The sequence below is a fragment of the Octodon degus genome, unplaced genomic scaffold, assembly GCF_000260255.1.
Source record: "Octodon degus isolate 3935 unplaced genomic scaffold, OctDeg1.0 scaffold00018, whole genome shotgun sequence".
Classification (NCBI taxonomy): Eukaryota; Metazoa; Chordata; class Mammalia; order Rodentia; family Octodontidae; genus Octodon; species Octodon degus.
Window position 1 is genome coordinate 20497200 of NW_004524594.1, and position 13012 is coordinate 20510211.

The 13012-nt window shown below is 39.5% G+C and overlaps 1 protein-coding gene across 9 annotated transcripts in view; it reads left to right on the plus strand.

The window, feature by feature from the left end:
- The window catches only part of Kmt5b (lysine methyltransferase 5B), a 63794-nt gene extending 51169 nt beyond the window's left edge, over nucleotides 1-12625 (plus strand). For all 9 annotated transcript variants that reach the window (XM_023710489.1, XM_023710487.1, XM_023710490.1 and 6 more), the window contains 2 exons: nucleotides 2587-2783; nucleotides 10571-12625. In XM_023710489.1, coding sequence (XP_023566257.1) covers nucleotides 2587-2783; nucleotides 10571-12048 — 1675 coding nt within the window. In that variant the 3' untranslated portion in view covers nucleotides 12049-12625. The remainder of the gene's footprint in view (nucleotides 1-2586; nucleotides 2784-10570) is intronic.
- The last annotated feature ends 387 nt before the right edge of the window (nucleotides 12626-13012 follow it).

Below are 13012 nucleotides of genomic sequence, written 5' to 3' on the forward strand. Positions count from 1 at the left end.
TTATATATATAATATGTCTATACACACATATATGGGCATGTATTAACTGTCATAAGTTAAAAAGAATAAGAGAGCCACATGTAGTAACACTTAAGTGTAATTCCCAGCACTTGGGGCTAAGGCAATAGAATCACAAGTTTGATTTTTTTGGGGGGAGGGGGCGGAACCAGGGATTAAACTCAGGCCCTTCCACTTGCCAGGTTAGCGCTTATTCCACTGAGCCATCTCCCCGGCCCCAAACAGTCAGGAGTAATCCTGACTCCCCCCCCCCAACTGGGGATTGAACTCAGGTCCTTAGCACTTGCCAGGGAAGCACTTATCCTACTGAGCCATCTCCCTTAGAATCACAAGTTTGAAGCCAACGTGGGCTACCTAGTAAGTTCAAAGGTGACCTGGGCTACATAGAAAGACCCTTTCTCAGAAAATAATGGAACAGGAGTTTTAAAGACTCCGATTTCTGAAAATTCCAACACTACCTCTGTACTCTTCTTAAAACAAAATCTAACTGGTGCTCTTATTTCTGTAGGATAGATTTCTCCTCCACATGGGACTGCCAGGGAAAAGGGTATGCTTATTTTTAAATAAATACCAGTTCATGGCTCTAGTAGCGTTTGTGTAAATGTACTTTAATATGGCCTGCCTTTGCAGAAATGTTACAAGTTGTTGTTTTTTAAAAAGGAAAACATTCGGGGCCAAGGAGATGGCTCAGTGGAATAAGCACTTTCCTGGCAAGTGCAAGGGCCTGAGTTCAATCCCCAGTTCCACAAAAAAAAAAAAAAAAAAAAAAAAAAAAATCAAAAACCATGAGCATATCAAGATAATTTTTTAATCACTATGGAATGATATAGCCTTTGGGATTTACACAGATGTGCTCTAATACATGTTAGAATGAACTCTTACCTGATTGCTTGCTTGAAAATTAAGGATACTTTTTTGCAGTAGTTTCTGTCTCATTTTTGAAGGAAAGAACTGAAGCAGTCTCAATATTTTCATGTTTTATAATAGCACTATAGTCAAAATAGAACTTTAAATCTGTTTTAGGTTAAAAATACAAGAATGTTAATCTTTATGTACCAAAAATAATTCCTGCATTAGATTTAAATCTGTCCTGCTTAGCTTCTAAGAATGAGGGATAAGGGCTGGGGAGACGGCTCAGTGGAATAAGCGCTTCCCTAGCAAGCACAAGGGTCTGAGTTCAATCCCCGGTTCCGCAAAAAAAAGAGGGATAAGGGGGGTGGGGGAGAATAAGGGAGTAGGGAATAAAACTGTGTGTGTGTGTGTCTGTGTGTGTGTGTGTGTGTGTCTGTGTGTTTTAACATAAGGTGAAATAGTGATTCCTTGAGAAAAAATTATTAATAAATGATGTGGGACTTCCAGAAGGTAATAGTGCTTTCCCAGCAGAGGTTATGCACAATTTTGCCAGATGTTCAGAAGCTGTGTTATATGACTTTCTGTTAAAAAGCTAAGGCCAAAAACAAGCAAGACAATTTTGTCTAGCAATTATTTGGCCTTTTAGTACATTTTGTGCTTTTGTTTAACCTTGTTGATTCATAATTTATTTATTCTTTTTTGTAGAGCTAAGTAGGGGGCCTGCGCATTAGCTCAGTTTTTTTGTTTCTTTTTTTTTTTTTTTTTTTTTTTTTTTTTTTTTTTTTTTTTTTTTTGGCGGAACCAGGGATTGAACTCAGACCCTTGCGCTTGCCAGACAAGCGCTTATTCTACTGAGCTATCTCCCCAGCCCCCTTAGCTCAGTTGTTTAAGCACCTGCCTGAGTCAGGCGCAGGATACCTCGGTTCAATCCCCACCTCCACCTACATTACCACACCCGCCCTTAAGGCACCTGAGCCAGCCAAAAAAAAAAAAAAAAAAAAAAAAATAGAGCTAAGTAAAACCTTTTACTAGTATATGCTAAAACAAGGATTGGCAAACCTAGATTTATCAGGGAAATTTTAAGAAGCTCTTTTACTAAGTGTGCTCACTTACTTCAGAATTATATAGTTAAGGCAAGGTACAAATTATTCTTACCTGGTATAAAAGCAAATTGTTAAAGTATTCAGTAACATTTAATTATTGTTCCAGGAGACAGATTTTCACTAATAATAGTCTCACCTTTTTATTTAGAGTTTCAGTTATAATTTGTTTTTAGCATTAACTTCTAGGTAATGATTTAATATATTTAATGTATTGCATATATGTAAAATCTGTGCTTTTTAAAAATATCTTAATTTTTAATATTCAGCAGTACGGTGTTAAATTGTGCAGAACAAAGCAGAAATGTAATTAACATGTGGGATTTTTTTTTTTTAATGTTACAGGTTAGACCTAACTATTGTGCCAGTAATTTTTTAAATTGAACAAGTTGTTACTTATTTTTATCTACATATGAAATTGAAAAAAAATGAAATTGCAGTTTTTTATAGGCAAAGTTATTTTTATCAAATACATTCTTAATTTCTCTTGAGCATTCTAGAGCTGGCGATGGTAATTGAGACCTCATCACCATTAACCTCAAGTGGCTGAGTCCATGTTTGTTGTGAGTAAATGCACATACTCCGTTGGCTTAACCTGTGGTATTTTCTCTTTCAGACGGGGAACTGGTGCTTTTAAATCCAGAGTAGGACTGCCTGCGCCTGCTCCTGTTATCAATAGCAAATATGGACTCAGAGAAACAGATAAACGCTTAAATAGGCTTAAAAAGTTAGGTGACAGCAGCAAAAATTCAAACAGTCAGTCTGTCAGCTCTAACACTGATGCAGATACCACTCAGGAAAAAAACAATGCAAGTAAGTAAGGGAGATTTGATAAGATACTTTTTTAAAAGTATTTTCACACAATTTGCTTTCTAAAGCATGCTTCAGTAGTTGTGAACTTCTAAATATTGAGAGAAACTGGGAACTGCAGCAGCACTACAAGGTTCTAGAAATGCTTTGAATACAGAGCACAATGTGTCTTCTACCTTCACATTCAATGCCATACTTTAGACTTTTTTGGATACTTGGTAACTAGAATTGAATTCATCATACATTCCAGAATCATCATATGTTAGAGGAAAACATTTTAAGGTGTTAATGACACTTGTAATAGTGTCAGCAAGCCCTGCCAGAAGACAAGGGCATAGGTAGAACTATACAGGCGCACATGTGTCCACTGTCCAACCAGCCTGATAGGAACAGATATGGACTTAGGAGTTCATAGTTTCTGGGTTCAAGTCGTCTTCCTTTTTATTGCTTGCTTACATTTTTTTGAATGAACTGACCCAATTGACCAAACTACCAGTGCATAGACTCAGAATTGTGTCGAGGAGCATTTGGATATGTGGCTATGTTATGGCATATTCTACTAACCACTGTAGAAAGTAGTGAGAAAGAAGCAAGCTTTGAGATAACAATGGGTGGAGGAGTAGGGGAGGGCAAGATCCAATGGAAACTGGAAAATGAAAATGAAGAATAAACAGAAAAGGAAGAGAAGAAAACCTAAGCAGGCAAAGAACAGCACATCATGTTTATGGAGCTCTGAAATACTGAGACTTCTGATGCTACAGTTGTTCATCTGGGTAACACCAGTGCTCCTAGGTGCCGCTACAGCAGCAGGCTCTTCTATCTGGTTGTCTCTGACAGATTTTAGAAAGGTTTAACGTTGTGGTCCCACAGTCTGCCTAGGCCAGCACACTAATTTTGGTGAGACTTTATAAAGATGCTGGTTTTTTTAGGCTCTTCTTTTGCCTTTGTATGTTTTTAGCCCAATATTGGGTGCTCCCTTCCCCTACAGAAAATCCTGAAGAAAGGTGTCTCACATGATGGTGAATGTTACTGCTGTGGATTCCTGAATCTACCTGTTCCTGGGAGTCAGAGGCCAGGTGTGACCTCTGTAGTGTAAAAGTACTAGTATAGTTCTAGTCTAAACTTTTTAGTTAATGTCCAAAGTGAACAACAAAAAAGTTAGTCCATCCTTCACTGTTAACTGTTGATTCTGATAATAAATGCAGCGTAATGAACATTTGCTTTCTGAGTCTGGTTCCTTGGTGAAACTTGAGACTTGTGAAGCCCGATTTACAAATGCTTACATAAAAACACTTAGGTGCCAGCTGCCAGCCATACATGGAGAAAGCTACAGAGCTGCCTGGCCCCAGGGGATAGCTCTGATCTACAAGAGAGGGTTTTGTGTTTTTGTCCATTACCTTTATTTATTAGTGTATAGACCTTGAACTTAGTATACCACTTATTTGAAAAGATCAGAATACAGATATTTTTTGGAAGATGTTGAATATACTAATATGTAACTCATCTAGGAAATATTTATTACTAAACCAAGTACTTATTAAAAGTCTGCTAGTCATTAGAGATACAGAAAAGTATGAGATTCAGGCCCCTCCCTCGGGGAATTTATGCCTAAGTAGTGAGTACACAAATAATTTTGCAGAGCAGGTGGACATACTGTTTTCTCAAATTTAGAGGGAAAGAATAATCCCTTTGATCTATAATAATCTCAGCACTAGAAAACAGCCACCTCTTTCTAGTGACTGTTTACATTGGAAATCTCGCTTTATCTGTAATCTGCAGCATGATTATCTGAGGTAATCTGAGGGTTTGTGTAACTGAGGTCATGGATCAGAGTTGATAGATATGGCTCAGTACTATGAAGGAGCTCAGCTTTCACCAGAGACCATTGTGTATTAAATCATGTTTATATAGTTCCTCTACTACAAGTTTTCTTTTTGAGCTGGATTTTGTAGGTTTTTTGTTTTTGTCTGAACCATACCCATTTTTTTTTTACAAAAAGAGAGACTTTTGAAATCACAATTGGACAAAAGCTCAAATTGCCAGAGCTCTTCTAATGGAGGTGGGCACACATTGTGTATGTGGATGTGAATATTTTATTTGGCTGTTTTTTGTTTTTGTTTTTTTTGTTTTTGTTTGTTTGTTTTTTTTTGTTTTTTTTTTGCATTGCAATGCATTGCAATGCATTGCATTGCATTGCATCGCATCTAGGATCTAGCAACCAATAGAGGAAGTACTTTTTTTGAACAACTTATATTTCTGCCTAGTCAGAAATCATTTCTGTGCAGGCCCTTTTTATGTTGTTGGGTTTTTTAGAAGGTATATTATTATTTTTTTAGGGAAGGGTCTACAGGGTGTTCAGAGTCTCACTACTAGATCAGCCTTGTAGTGATCCACCTGTTTACATCCTCCCAAGAGCTGGGATTGCAGGCATACACCACCATGCCCAGTCTTAGCTGCCATCTTAGTGCACCCTAGAGGTGGGGCCAGCATGGCAGGTCTGGGGATCAAACCCCAGCTACTAATCCACTGAGCTATTTGGCCGGCCCTTAGAAGTTATAGTGAGAGCTCCAACTTGACTTTTGCCTTAGTATCCAAAAGTGATGACAAACCCAACCTAGGCCACATGTTTCAATTACAGTGTCACCTTTGGAAGATTCTAGTTTTTTAGTCTCTTTGCCTCATTGGTTCAGCAGTTTCCTGTAGTTAATGCTGTGATACAGGATATGAGACTTAAAGGCTCTCAAGCTGTGCCTAAGTGTGTGGACACAGTCATTGAAGTGTCACCGCAGCACAGGGTCCAGATGATGTGACCGGTAGACTCAGTTTATCTTAACTAAGGAGTAGCTGTCCTAGACGTGGAGGCTAGGCTATCCCAGTACTACCTTCTACAAGCCTGTGGGATGCTTTGAAAGCTGCCTCAACACCTATTCCAGGTAGCTGATGCTAGTCTATCACATCAGGTGAAAGCTGCTTATACCTGCCTAGTTAACTCTCAGAGACTGGGTCTTTAAAATCCTAAAATTGGGGATTTTCTGGATTCTTGAGTTTTGAAGATGTTGAACTGTATGAGCCCTGTATTATCTCAGTTCATGCAGTTAGTGTGTGTTCCCAGTGCAGCCTGAGTACTCAGGAAGGCTTTGGTATCTTTTTGCTGCCTTTCCATCTGACTAAATCTAAATGCTACACTGCCTGATGATTTTGCTAATACCTTAAAGTGACCATAATAGCCATTCAATGGGTCTATCACTCATGAGTTGGAACTGGCAGTATAATTCTGTAATAAGCCTTCAAGTAGCATCACACAGCAAGTAAGAGCTCAAGATGTTAAGCCATAGACCTAAGTTCAAGACCCATCCCAACAGTTGATCTTGGGCACACTAGTCCCTGAGAATTGGTTTTTCAGAGGTGGAACAGCATGTACTTCCAGGCCATCCTAATGCCATTCTGTGCATCACATATCTATTGTTAAGAGTATCCCTCCACCTCAGCTACTGTCCAGGCTTACTCTCTGGGATTTGCCCAGGCTGCTTAGGAAAGAGAAATACACGGGGTAAATTAGTGCAGAAGCAGTGTATATTAACTACCCTAATGGCAGAACCCTTAGTCTCTTAGTGCACTTTTTAAACCCACAGTTGACTTTTAGTTTGCCTTTATGGTCACTTTTCTTTTAGTCTTATTGTCACAGAAATTTCCAACCTTATATGTACATCAAAAAAAAAAACTTTTTTTTTTCCTTGAGGACAGTGAAGAACTCATGGTTCTTTAATAGACTCTTATTTTCATGTTTTTCTTGCCAATTATCTGAGTTTTCAGCCTTTAATTTGATGAGCTTATCTTTTGACTGGACTATTAATGAGGTAATATTTCCAAACAACACAAAAATACATTGATAATTATACATGTGTGGCATCAAATACAGTCCATTTTGAGTTTAGAACACAGCAGTTAGTGGTTGGCAATGCTCTCAACAATGGATCTTTTTGGGGAGAAGTGGGGTAAAACAAGTACTGATTAAGAAGAATCTTGGGGGGGCCAGGGAGATATAGCTCAGTAGAATAAGCACTTGCCTGGCAAGTGCAAGGCCCTGAGTTCAATCCCTGGTTCTGCCAAAAAAAAAAAAAAAAAAGAATCTTGGGCACTGTGAAAATATACAAGGGCACCCCACATTCCAAGAGGCAGTCCTGGTAGGCTCCCTGAAGCAGGTACTGCCCAAGCTAAAGCTCACCTGGGATGAGGTGAGTTGTCCAGTTGAAGCATGTTCAAAGCAGAGGTACTTTTACACATGTGTATAAGTGAAGGACTTGAATGAGTAAAGCTCATGACTGCAGTGGACAAAGAAGGGATGTGACCGTGGTTTAACTTCTGGACTTTATTGTTAGGACTTTAGCCTGATTAAAAGGGTTAAGCTCAAAAGTGACATAGAAAGGGAATCATTCTGGCTACATGGATGAGAATGAGATATTGGAAAAGCAGTAATGAAGGAAGATGCTGTCATTTAGGCAGGAGGTTGTAGCACTGGGGACAGAAGCAGGTGAGTTCCAGTGACATTGCAAGGCTCCATAGGACAAGCACTGTGGCAACTGAATGGATGAAGCAGAGAAGGAAGAGTCCAGGTTGGCCTGTGGCCTCTTGCTGGGCAGTTGGGCAGGTGGTCTGTTGTGTTACCCATGAGGTAAATTTGGAAGCTGCCAAGGGTTTGATAGCTCACTACAGGCACATTGGGTGGGCTGATGTACAAGAAGTTGACATTTGGTGATCAAGAGCTGTAATTCAAGGGAGAATTTTACTAGAGAAAGTGGCTAGACAACTGGTGGCATGTAAATGGTAAGAATTAGGGTAAGTAAATGTCTAACACCTTGGGCAATTTGTATGGAGTTTCCAAGGGGTCAGAGCAACAGTCTGAAGGATTGACAGTCTTAGGTAGATGGAAGAATGCTGGGTATGGAGATGGGAAACCAAGAGAGTGCTCTCTGATGGCCCAAAGAAAAAGGAATTTCTCAAAAAAAAAAGTTATCTGTATCACTTTCAGAGAAATAATGGGCAGAGTGTGAAAAGTAACATTGGATTTCCTGCGAAGGTGGTTGTCAGGCTGGAAGCTGTCAGCTTGGAAGGTCTGGATCCAGGTTGCTTAGAGATGCTGATAAGATAACATAAAATGCATGATCATGGTGTGGGTTGACAGCAAGTGAATACCAACAGTGGTGTGGAAGAGAAAAACGAGGCCAGGCACCACTAAGCTTCATCATAGAAGCATAAGATAAGCAAAGAATCTTTACGGCCACACTAGAGATAGGCAGATGGCAGCTCAACAGGTGTAATTCTTACTGGTTTTTATTTGGCAACAATCAGAATACTAATGTGTGTTTTAAGTGGGCAACACATCCACTTAGTCCACCTTGTAGACAAGTCAGAGAATTCTCTGCTAAGGAATTCCTAGAGCTGGCCACAGTGACACACCTGTAATTCCAGCTATACAGAAGAATCTTTAAGTCTGAGGCTGGCCTGGGCAACTTGGCAAGACCCTGTCTCAAAATTTTAAAAAATAAGAAAGGATGAGACATAGCTGTTTGCCTAGCATGCATAAGCGCCTGTGTTTAATCCTCACTACTGAAGAAAAATCCCTAAATCTTTATATGTTAAATAATAATCTGAGCAATAATAGTTCTGTATAACTCCAGATTAATAAATTACTTGTCCTCAAATTGAATAGTATCTTAACTTCATTCCTCATGCTATTCTAAAATTGAGTTGCCTCCTTGGTAACAGCCCACATGAACAAGTGTGTATTTTCTTGTTTCAGTCAGTGGAGCTCATTGCTATGAATTTTGCTAGTTTGAGTAGCTTAGAGTTATTTATGAGCCAACCTAAGTACACAGTATTCTATTCTTAGTAGTATGCTAATTCTGGTATGCTTATTTTATATCTTGCTTCTCTCTCAATAAAAACTAATGATAACTTTCTTGCTTAGCTGTGCAGAAGGAATGGCAGTTGCCTGGGCAATGCTCAGGAATGTAGGAAGGCTCCTAGTCCCCAATAGGACAAGCTGTGTGCAGGTCTTCCCTATCATGATTTTTTAATCCCTATTTTTTGCTTATAGTGGAAATTGGTTATTCCAGCTTTCCTACTAAGTGATTCGTTTTGTTTTGTTTTGTTGGCAGAACCAGGGATTGAACTCAGGCCCTTGTGCTTGCCAGGGAAGCTTATTGTACTGAGTCATCTCCCCGGCCCTAAGTGATTTTTTTTTTTTTTTTTGCAGAACCGGGGATTGATCTCAGGCCCTTAGGCTTGCCAGACAAGCGCTTATTCCACTGAGCCATCTCCCCGGCCCCCTAAGTGATTTTTTTAAAAAGTTTTTTTAAAGTCAGATTTTATTGGTACATTTTAGATATGCATAATGATCACATTGATCATAGAGAATTTGTACCTGTACATGATATAACTTGTTTGTTTTCTGGGGTGGGGGAAGTCCCATTCCCCTACATCCCTTCAACCCCTTCTCTCTTCCTGTCTTTTAAAGTTTTTGTTGTTTGTATGTTTTTAATCAGGTAATTGTTTTTTGTTTTCATTTTAGACAGGGAGATGAGAAAACTAATTTGAAAATTGACTGATGTAAAACCCTGTAAATAATAGCATAGAATGTTAGGTACAGAGAAAAAGAAAACAAAGTCGTGGCAGGTCAGAATCTACAGGAGCAGTGTAGCTCAGAACCGTAATAGCAGACCTTCTGAAAAGCCCTTCATTCAGTGGTCCTCAGGTTGCATTACCACCTGGGGTCGTGCTGCCTTTTTCTGTCCCTGTCCTGGAGGGAAACAGTTGGGCCCTCTGTTGTCAGGACAGTGTGTTTCTGACTATGCTGCTTTTTTCTGTGTGCATTGCACTTAGCATCAGCAGTCACTGAAGGAATGAGGTAGTGTTACTTACGCAGCTCTTCTAAGTGGCAGCCCACCCATTGTCTCTTCAGGTCCTCAGCTAAAGTGAACAAACAGCTTATATAATAATGTATTTTTTTTGGATAGGTAATTATTGGGAATGATAATATATGGTTCATTTTGGGTCTATTTTTGTTGTTTTAAGCCATTTTGATAGAATTTATCTCCTAGAACCTTTAGTAATATCTCTTTTCACTATCACTGGCCAGATAACATACTTGGAATAAATGAGTAATGGGTTTTAGCATCATAGGTAAAATGATTTCAGAGTTAAGGGTATGGCTAAGTGGCAGAACCCTTGCCTACTGTATAAAGGGCCCCATTTCCATCCCCAGCATCACAAAGATGATAGGTATAGAACAAGAAATTATTTTTAAGAGTTTGTGAAAGAAAAGCAAAACTACTCATCTTTCAATTGATTGATTGATTGATTGATTGATTGATTGCAGTGTTGGGGATTGAACTCAGGGCCTTTTAGTGGGTTTACTTATATCCCCATCCCTTTATTTAAAAGTTTTTAGTTTTGAGACTAAGTTACTGAATTTTTGAGACCAAGCTGGGAGGCTGAGGTAGGTGGAGCCCCATGAGTTCAAGGCCAGCCTGGGCTATATAATGAGACCCCATCTCAAAAGAAATGAAAATTACATGGAACATGAATAGGTGTCCTATCAACTAGAGAGAACTTAAGAGGCAGTGAAAAGACTTGTGTGCTGGCAGCATTGGAACAGGGGTGTGTTTCCCACATGTGTGTATAGTGTGAACATTTCATAGCTGATACCCTGCTCTGGGGCATTGTTTTGTTGAATGCTATCATATTACCAAACTATTTTTCACCCTTTTCCCTCCCCCTGCACCTTACAGCTTCTAACCGAAAATCTTCAGTTGGTGTAAAAAAGAATAGCAAGAACAGAACGTTAACAAGGCAATCCATATCAAGAATTCCTGCTTCTTCCAACTCTACCTCATCTAAGCTAACTCATATGAATAATTCCAGGGTACCAAAGAAACTGAAAAAGCCTGTAAAGCCTTTACTTTCAAAAATAAAACTAAGAAATCACTGCAAACGGCTGGAGCAAAAGAATAATTCAAGAAAACTCGAAATGGGAAACTTAGTACTAAAAGAACCTAAAGTCGTCCTATATAAAAACTTGCCCATTAAAAAAGATAAGGAGACAGAGGGACCAGTCCAGGCTGCTGCCACCGGTGGGTGCTTGACTAGACACGCGGCCAGAGAACACAGGCAAAATCCTGGGAGAGGTGCTCACTCGCAGGGCGACAGCTCGCCCTGCACCTACATAACCAGGCGCTCAGTGAGGACGAGAACGAATGTGAAGGAGCCTTCTGACATCAAGCTGGAACCAAACATGTTGGATGGCTATAAAAACAGCATGACTGAACCTTGCCCAGACAGTGGTGAGCAGCCAGCCACCGAGATACAGGAAGAAGAACTAGCTCATGAGACTGTCCAAAAGGGGGAAGACATTTGTCTTAAGAGTGACCCTAGTATGTCCAGAAAGAAGTCACGGCAAGGCAAACTCGTGAAACAGTTCTCAAAAATAGAGGAATCCACTCTGGGACATGATTCCCCCAAGAAAGACGGCATGGTGCCAGATTTGGTGGGAGCCCTTTCTGACCAGGGTGAGCCCAGTGGCATGTTGGGGGTTCCTGTGAGCTATACAGACTGTGCTCCTTCCCCTGATGGTTGTTCAGTTGTTACATCCGATGGCTTCAAAACAAAAGACAGCTTTAGAACTGCAAAAAGTAAAAAGAAGAGACGAATCACAAGATACGATGCACAGTTAATCCTAGAAAATAATTCTGGGATTCCAAAATTGACTCTTCGCAGGCGCCATGATAGCAGCAGCAAGACAAACGACCAAGAGAATGATGGGATGAATTCTTCCAAAATAAGCATCAAGTTAAGTAAAGACCATGAAAATGATAATAATCTCTATGTAGCAAAGCTTAATAATGGATTTAACTCAGGATCAGGTAGTAGCTCTACTAAATTAAAAATCCAGCTCAAACGGGACGAGGAAAGTAGGGGATCCTACCCAGAAGGGCTTCATGAAAACGGTGTGTGCTGTAGCGACCCCCTTTCTCTCCTGGAGTCTCAAATGGAAGTGGATGACTACAGCCAGTATGAGGAAGAGAGTACAGGTGAGTCCTCCTCCTCAGAGGGCGACGAGGAGGAGGAGGACTATGACGATGACTTTGAGGATGACTTCATTCCTCTTCCGCCAGCCAAGCGGCTGCGGCTCATAGTTGGGAAGGACTCCATAGATATTGACATTTCTTCAAGAAGAAGAGAAGATCAGTCATTAAGGCTTAATGCATAAGCTCTTGGTCGTAAATTGACCTGGGATAACTACTTTAAAAAAGATACAAAATTCCAGTCAACGATTCCTCAACTGAACCATTTTAGTGGCAGCACTTCTATTGTCTCACTTATCAGCATAATATTGTAGAAAGTGTACAGCGTATTGACTCTTCCTAAGTCCAATTTGTGCAAATTTTTATTGTACTTTTTAAATAGCCTTCTTATGTGCAATTCTGAGCTAGAGTTAAAGCCCTGTTGTAAAATAAAGGCTCCAGCAAAATTGTACAGTGATAGCAACTTTCCACACAGGACATTGAAACAATAATGTGGCTACACAATTTTTTTAAAATTGAGAGCATCAGCTGGCTCTTTAATATATGACTAAACAATAATTTAAAACAAATCATAGTAGCAGCATATTAAGGTTTCAAGTATATGCTAATATCACCAGCAATTATCTTTGGCTTTTTGATTTATTGGCTAGATGTTTCCCCCTTGGAGTTCTGTCAGTTCCACACTGTTTGCTGGCCCAGGTGTACTGTTTGTGGCCTTTGTTAACATAGCAAAACATTGGTTGGAAGTCAGATTGGTTTCTTTAAAAACAAAATTACATGTATGACAGCTCACTTTTCAGTACGTTCTATGTACAAGGTTAGCAGTGTGCAGGATGTTTCAAAACAGCATATTTATTGCTTGTCATATAAATTAAAGACCTTGTATTTAACACTTTTCAACCCTTTTAGATAAAATTGTTCTTGCAAGAATGATTGGTGCTTATTTTTTCAAAACTTTGCTGTGAACAATGTGATGACAACAAGCAATGTTGATCTAATGAAAACTACAGCTATATCTTAATTTGGTTCTTCAAGTTTTCTGTTGCACTTGTAAAATGCTACAAGGAATATTAAAAATCTATTCACTTTAACTTATAATAGTTTATGAAATAAAAACATGAGTCACAGCTTTTGTTCTGTGGTAACCTA